Source organism: Plectropomus leopardus, chromosome 17, assembly GCF_008729295.1.
Source record: "Plectropomus leopardus isolate mb chromosome 17, YSFRI_Pleo_2.0, whole genome shotgun sequence".
NCBI classification, from domain to species: domain Eukaryota; kingdom Metazoa; phylum Chordata; class Actinopteri; order Perciformes; family Serranidae; genus Plectropomus; species Plectropomus leopardus.
The window spans coordinates 11,016,412-11,024,595 of NC_056479.1; the positions used below are offsets into that span (position 1 = coordinate 11,016,412).

Here is an 8,184-nt window from a genome sequence, read left to right on the forward strand (position 1 = left end):
ATATCTAGAAGCCTAACTAAGTTTTAAATTATATGAAATTGTAGGTATTCTTTCTGTTGACATTTAAGAGCTTCTTGTCCCTGTTTGATCCCTGTAATAAAAAACTAATTACCTCCACTGTGATTCACTGTTGAGAAACAGTGAAACATAAAAAAAGTCAAGTGTGGGTGGATACTTTTATAGACAATGTATTATAGCTTTAGTTCTTTGAGTTCCCAGCTGCTCTTGTTTTGGCTTCTAAAGTGAGCTTAATTACACAAACAGCCTGTGCTGCATACTGTAGGTCAATGTAGCAATCACAGACAGAGGGTGTGTGTGTGGTTTGGTGTGTGTGTGTGTGTGTGTGTGTGTGTGTGTGTGTGTGTGTGTGTGTGTGTGTATGTGTATGTGTATGTGTTGTGTGGGTGAGCTTGTGTGCATACGTGTGTGCAGACTTGTGTTTTGGCACCTTGGCAACCTGCGACTGTGTGCCTCTGCATTGCAGCAAACAGGTTAGAATTACATACAGAGAATCTTATAAATAATATCAGCGCAAGCTCTCACATATGGCGTGGACAGAAGATATTTATCCACACTTTGAGCCGTTTGATCCCCATGCTTTTCAGATATTTCCTGTAAGTGTGCATTATTAACTCATTCTCTTCTGTGGTTAAGCTAATAGCTATAGAGCTCATAGCAACAACTAGCCTGCTGCTCTCTGTTTAGCTGAAACACAAAATCATCCTACGTCATAATACAATAATTTCTGATATGACAAGAAGTGATGTTTTTAATATTGTTTGCATACGGGAAAATAACCTTCCGTTTTTTTTTTCTTTCCTTCCTGTGGAGGAGAGCTTCACCTCTGTATAGATAGGGTTTATTCTCAGCCACTGTGCCTCCAGGCAGAGAGCCTCATTACAGTCCCATCTCTCCTCCCCAGGCTCCTCAGCAGCCCACCACTATCCTACAGCAGCTCCCAGCGACCGTGATGCCTCCTGGCTCTGCTTCTTCCATTAGGCCTGGTGGTCACGTCAAGGAGGGTATGGCAGGCTGTCACCGCACACATAAACTAAATCTCAGGATTTCACACTCACGGCTGTTCCTGCCTGACTGTCACATAACCAGCTTCCTAGCAAGCACTCAGATATATTATTTATGGTCTACATTTGAGCTTGGACAATTGCATAAAATGTGTGTGCATGAGTCTGTGTGCGAGAGTGTGTGTTGAATTCGTGTCCAAGTGGTGCAGCAGGTTTTAGTCAATGTAATTCAATTATTTACAGTAAAGTTTTGTAAGTCAGTGGTATGTAGTTTAGAGATTCAAAGGTTCCAACTCTTCCAGCTGCCTGTTTTTGTAACTATAAACACAATGTGTTGGGTAAATGTAAAAAAATTGTTACTGTGTATATGGATTTGGGGTTATAACCCTTATAATGGCTGCCTAAATTCAGCTACTGTAACTTGTTTACTCGGGTTATAAGAGAATCTTGTGCTCTAAATTAAACTGAATTAATTTAAAGCAAAACTTGTGGCTCGGCATATATTGTGAGATGCAAGCAGAGACTTTGTGTTTTGGTGCAAATGTTTCAAAAGCTGTTGAAAGTTGAAGGATGTCACAACACAAAAGTCATGTAAATTGATGATTTGTTTCCAGATTGCACAGACCTCTTAAACCCTGCCCTCTGTGTCACTGGAAAATCTGAATGCTTATAGTAAAAATCTTTACAGGTTCATGCTGGTAGGTTTAAATGGTGTTCACCGTAAATGGCCTTACCAACACGTTCTCATCCAAGGTCGTCAAAAACCACCAAATAGTCACATCCCTCTGCGTCTCATAGTCACATGCAGGCAGCACAGCTGAAACACATAGAAAAACATGCTTAATGTTATGAAACAGTCACGGTCAGGTTAAGGCAACAAAGATCTTACTCGGTTTGGCTTTTAGTTTAACTTTATATATTTTTCTATTTACTATTTATTCATACATTAAGGTTTTTTTTAAAAAAACAGTTTTACCATTTCATGTATCATTTCATTATTTTTTAAAATAGTTATTTATTATTTTATCTTTTATCTTGTCATTTACCTCGTATTTAGAGTTTGAGTGTTTTACTTATTTATCTTTAGTTATTATCGTATCTTATATTATCTATCAATTGATTTATGTGTTTGTTTCTAGAGATGGTACATTCTTCCTGGTACCACACTTGTTGGCCGATATAACTGAGTCGATTCTACCTTTAACATTAATTGTCTGCCATTGTTACTAGCACATAAGCTGCCACTCTTCTGGGTGCATTCATTTGGTTCTGTCATTCTGAACAGCACAATCAGTTATGTTTTTTTGAAGACACCAAAAGACTGAACACTGTCATTGACAATTTTTAAAAATGCTGATGAAACCATCGAGGATGATGAAACTGACCAAAAAAAGATAAGAAGGGGATACAGTAGCTTGGTGTATTATTCAAGAATAATACGAGGACATGTTTTGTGTGAGAGCGATAAGGGTCAGGCTGATCTAGCCCAACCAGCCATCAGCACGTCTCAGTGAGTCATATGTCCTTTGCATGAACAGTCGTCAGACTAACATTAGCTGACATTATTCCTGTATTATTTATGAAATTGACATAACCCCTTCAAGACGGTGAAATATCACAAAGTCTGTCAAGTTACTGAATGTTGCATCACTGAGCTAACAAACAACTGGTGCCCAGAGATATCATTCACAATGAAAGCATTTAATAATTCATCTGGGTGACAAATATTTCTTAAAACTCCTATAAAACCGGGTTTTAAATAACCGTAGAATTACATTATCTTGAGAAGATTTTCTTTGACTGAGAGTGTATTTATATTTCTGGGAGGAAGTGAAATAATTTTGTGAGGTGAAACACTACCACGAAGAACAAATAGTGAGCAACAAGAGGGTGAGAAAATTGAGCTCGGCACCTTCACAATCACCACCTCAGTTTGACACAATGTGGGTTAATCACCCAGTCGCCCGGAGAGAAGAGGACAGAACAGCAGGCTGATAAAATAGATAAGATAATCAGAGGACCAAAGATAGAGTGTGTGTGTGTGTGTGTGTGTGTGTGTGTGTGTGTGTGTGTGTGTGTGTGTGTGTGTGTGTGTGTGTGTGTGGGTGGGTGTAATATTCTCAATATGCAGACCTTGTAGAGCTGATGATGATCCAGAATACCCAGATGCACCAGGTCATCATTAATAACATGACCATGTCGGCTCTGAGCTCATTTGGATACTTCAGCCCTCCGCTGGGCCCTGAGGTGGGTATCAGAGAAGAATCAGGGACTGAACGCACTGAGGCACACTTTAGTGGCGGTATGAGACAAACGGCGGCAGCACTTTTTGCTTTAAGACTTTCACTCAGGGGAACTCTCTTTGTGTCCTGTGTGAAATGTCAATAGTCATTTTGATTATTCATTCTATGCTATAAATGTATGTCAAGTGACCTATGACTAATGTCACATGACGTTACATTACTTTAGAAACAAACATACTTATTTTATGCCAAACCATGTATTTTTTAAAATATATGTGCTTTTGTTGCCGAAACCTTAAGAAGCACAAGTAAAGACAGTGTTTTCAGTTTTTTTTACTTTATGTCGTAATTTGAAAAGAGATTATGCATTTAACAAGCAGAAACAGTAAAAACGTTAATTTTAAGAAAGACCCAATACACGTAATGAGGGTAGATTGACACACCGCTCTTAAGCAACCAAAAATTGGTGCAAGAGGGCTACCTAGAGCATCACAATTTGACATGTAAGCCGTTGACCAAGCATCCGTTTTTAAGGAGCTGGGGGTGAGAATGTCTTAGAGTAACTGAAAGAATTTGGTCATAACTTGCAATATGAAACTAAGTTTAAGTGCATCACCTTTATCTTGATATAATACAATGTATTAAGAAGTTAGCTGAATTCAACTTAAAACGAACTTCTTTCACTTTCCATGTTTCCTCCCAGCTCACTGCTGATGTCCTGACACTGAAATATAAAATGTCATATGTTTCAAGATATCAACAGTGAGTTGCAGGCAATTTGAAGGCTGTTGAGTGTTACAACAAAATACAGAAGTGTGTAACTCATAGCCTATTTGTTGAATCAAACGGGAAAACTATTGGCATAATCCAAAACAGTCTATCTGTCAGGTAAAACAGTTTAATCATTTCTTCTTTTTTTTAAGTCAGAATATTTAAATTTGAATTTCCTGAGTCAAGAATCTAACTTGTTAAAATAAGTAAACAAGCAAGTCTTTTTCTTTTCACTTCTTACAGTAAACAGCGTCACTGAACTAAAACTTTGGCAGCAGAACTTTGTAATGATCTTACTCTTGCAGTCAAAAATAAAGCTGGACTGTTTTTCTCCTTCACTGTGTGTCAGGCTCCCAGAGATCTGGTTATAATTCAAGAGAATGAGGCTGACCTAGAGACATACCACCACTATTACCCGCCTGCCTCTCACCTGTCCTCCCCTGCATGGCTCCTGCCTCAGGCCACACTGGGCTGCAAAGACCCCAACAAACCCACCTCCTCCCCGCCACTCACAGACAGGTGATCAGAGCTCCTGAACGTCCACTACATTTCATATGACAAATCAACTCACTGGCATTTTTCACTGGAAAGAATGGAGGGGAAACAACTACTTAAAGCATAAACAATACTGTGCATAAGTCTTAGGCCATGGATTTGTTGTTTTAGCAAAGTTGTAATGCAGATAAACACATCTTTATTTCTCTGTCTCTTTATTAAACAAAGAAAGTATGTACAACGCATTTGAACATCAAAAAAGTCAACATAAAATGGCTTCTTCAGACTGAAGTCAATATTTAGTGTGAAACATGTTATCATACAACCATAACAAAAGATAGCTCAAGCAATCAGTGCAAAGCTTTGAGCATGTCTTCAATGCAACCTAGTGTAAATACACCAGAAGATCTCATGCATTTGTGTCTGTTGAATTTGTTTTATTCTGAAATATTTCTATACTGTATACATATTTCCTGTACGTTCTGGTTGTATTTTAGTAAAGAGACTACTAGGGAAATAAATATGATCACAAACTTGCCAAAATAACAACGTTTAAGTTGGCCTAAGACTTTTGTACAGTACTGTAAAAATATTTTATTTCACACATGGCACTGTTTCACATCCACACAGGTAAACACAGGTGAAAATCTGCCTGGGCACATACCTGTCCTCCTCAGTTTGCGGTCACGCTGCTCAATCCCCCGTTTGTCTGCACTGTCAAAACATGAGCTCTGTAAACTGTGCCGACCATGCAGTATGTTTACACGTTGTCCTGCTGCTTTCGTGCTCGCAGTCCTCTCCGACAGATGCTTAAGATCCTGAAAGTCTCTTCTTGGCCAGGTACCAACCATGGCATGTACAAGGAGAACTCACACCGGAAGCAAATCTTCTCTATCGAGCTAAGTTAGCATTTAACGTTAGCCATTTCTCCCGGAGAACCTTCAACGTTAAATATTATTTTTTTTTTTTACCGGCGGGATGGTTTATAAAAATATCCCGCTGCTGGTGGGCACCGGGTGTTTAATATGGAGTTATTATTCAAAAGGCAGACTTTTAAATTTGTGCTGTATATGATACAAGAAAAACTAGCTTAACTAGTGCAAGCTAGCAGTTATGGCAATCAAAGTTTTGGGCATGCGCGTTGTTGTTCTTCCACTTGACATCGCAAGCACGGGGTCTACCAGGGGTCAGCAGCCTTTACCACGGAAAAAAACATTTTTAACTCAAAATATTAATAATAAAAACTCTATTCGGAGCAAAAAAAAGGAGAGCATTATTATGAAAGTAACACGGCCTATTTAGTAGAAATTATTAAATTAACCAAACCTTACTAACAGGTCCAAATAAGCATTCATTAGCATGCTTTTACCATAAGGAGGCCACTCTGCAGCTGGCTATTTATGATTATTTGGCACTTTTAGACATACAGCGTTGGCAACGAAAGTAAACAAATCTGTCCACAAACTGCAAAACTTTCCTTTTTTAAACTGAACACTAACCACTACTATCATGGTTCAGCAAAATGTAGAGGAAAAGGCATCAGGCTGTAGACAAATGACACATATTTTAGTTGACATTATGTTAAAACTTGATGGGTTTTTTTTTGCAGGTTGCCCATTCCTGTGCTTCCCATAGCTATCTGAGCCAGGCACCATTTTAAAATGATTCTGCCAACAACCTTAAACTAAAGGATAGTCATAAAAAGCAGCAGTAATTATTATTTTCTAATGTCAGGCATAATCCAGACTTGAATTTATTTCTAGTGCCACAAATCCCACACTTTTTTTCCTGCTGCCAGCAGATGTGGCTTTGCTTCCTGCCTCTTTGATATTTCACCTCAACTGGTGGTACAGAGAATTAACTGTCAGATGAAGTAAAAAATCATATGCACATTCATCATTCTGAAACAGAAAGGATAATCCTGAAAATTAATCAGATTTATTTTCCATTATGAGTGTCAAATCATCACCTGCTGGCATGCTGAGATGTTTTTAAAGCAAGCACCAGAGTTTAATTGTGACAGACAGATCAGCTCCGTGAGGTTTTGATATGAGACTTCACTGTGTGAGGCAGACTCAATCTGTGTATTTCTCCTTGAAAATTAGACCTAAAATAGCTCATGCTTTTAAGACATTGGATGTTAATTACTGCAGGTGTGGCAGCAGGACCTTACTTTAAGTTGATCTGTGTTATGGTGAAGATGTGATCATTGTAAAACGGCGAAAAGATTAAGCCAAACAGTTGAGGTTCCAGGGTCATCGTTTCCAGTGGGAGGTGATATTAGCCTACCTGATATTAAGGTTTTAATTCGTGTAAACTCATAACAACACATTCATTGTCATTATGCCCAACTAAAATGCACTTTTATGAGACATTTTAGGATGATTAGAGGAGCAAAAGAGGGGATGCTTTGTCTACCTAGGCATATAAAAACTTGTTCTCACCTTTTTGGCAACCCTATGAGAAAAATACATAAAGCAACTGGATTGAATCCTGCAGTCTTGAAAATCACTAAGTTTAACACAAATGCATAAGACCTGAATGCAGACAAAGACTTTCCGTTCTCTTTCTCAGCTGAACTTCAGAAAAACACTCAAGCTATTCAGAATCTCTACAGTGCGTTTATGAGTAGCAACTATTCATCTATTTATTAAATCTGTTTATTAAAGCAGACACTAGACTGTGTTATAGGTTGCATATACACTGCATAAATCATTTATCATTAGGCTGTGGACTTTTTATCATTCCCAGTTCATACCAGGTAGATAAAAAAAACAAGAATTGGACACACTAATGAATATCCTTGTGTTTTGTGTGATCAGGCCTGCTCCCCCGCCTAGCAGCTCTGGGACTGTGGGAGCCCACGTCATGCCTGCAGCAGGTAAGACCAACCACACAGCAACACCCAGCCAACAACCAATTAACACGGTCTGCTCCTGTGATGTCATATGGCCCTTCAAAGTGGGGGTGACGAGAGAGGTGCCAGCAGCAGGCTTCACAGTAACTGTGATGAGAAGTGGGCTGATTGGGGAGGCTGCTAGTCATTATAGCGCTGTTGATTGTGAATGGATGGAGAGATGAATTCATCAGATGCTTTGGATTTGTATAATGTTTGATCCTTTGTTTGTTTTCCATAGAGAGCAACAGTGCTGCCGAGGCAGGAGCAGAGAAGAAGAGAGAGAGTGATTATTAATTCACTCACCAAGTCTGTTGTTGTTGCATGGGAGCTAGTAGGGGAAAACAATCTTTAGTTTATTAGAGATCAAAATGTCACACTTGCGTAAGACATTTTCTTGCTTATTACAATTAAATGTATTTTATGTAAATTTACAAAACATTAAACAGTCAAATACATATGAATTGTGCTATGTTTATGGTATTTTTTTTAAACTTTTACTTTAACCTGCATTACCCAAATTATCCAGAGGGGAGCAGCAACACATGTTAAGTTAGAAGGCAAATAGATGACAGGCAAGAGTTACTTCTGTATTGACAGGCATCCACAGTGACTCTGCATGCCATAGTGCTGATGCAGGCCATTACATACCACTGTATGACATAGCAAGAGTGTGACAACACATATGATGTATTGCTGCGTAACACAGTGTGACCTTTCTTTAAATACACTGTGATGAGTAGTAAGGAGGAGGCAC

At 38.7% G+C, this 8,184-nt stretch overlaps 1 protein-coding gene across 1 annotated transcript; it reads left to right on the top strand.

The window, feature by feature from the left end:
• Positions 1-386: 386 nt before the first annotated feature.
• Positions 387-7,724, top strand: LOC121956227 (proline-rich protein 29-like). Its single transcript, XM_042504358.1, has 6 exons — positions 387-614; positions 923-1,022; positions 3,154-3,269; positions 4,386-4,555; positions 7,354-7,412; positions 7,669-7,724. Exons 1-6 carry the CDS (start codon positions 546-548, stop codon positions 7,722-7,724), a joined length of 570 nt encoding a protein of 189 aa, XP_042360292.1. The 5' UTR covers positions 387-545.
• Positions 7,725-8,184: the final 460 nt, after the last annotated feature.

Excerpts from the sequence above, each read along its gene's own strand:
- LOC121956227 (XM_042504358.1), top strand. The coding sequence starts at position 546 with ATGGCGTGGACAGAAGATATTTATCCACACTTTGAGCCGTTTGATCCC. Across the intron at positions 615-922 it reads ATGCTTTTCAGATATTTCCT|GCTCCTCAGCAGCCCACCAC; the intron begins GTAAGTGTGCAT and ends TCTCCTCCCCAG. Across the intron at positions 3,270-4,385 it reads GCCCTCCGCTGGGCCCTGAG|GCTCCCAGAGATCTGGTTAT; the intron begins GTGGGTATCAGA and ends ACTGTGTGTCAG.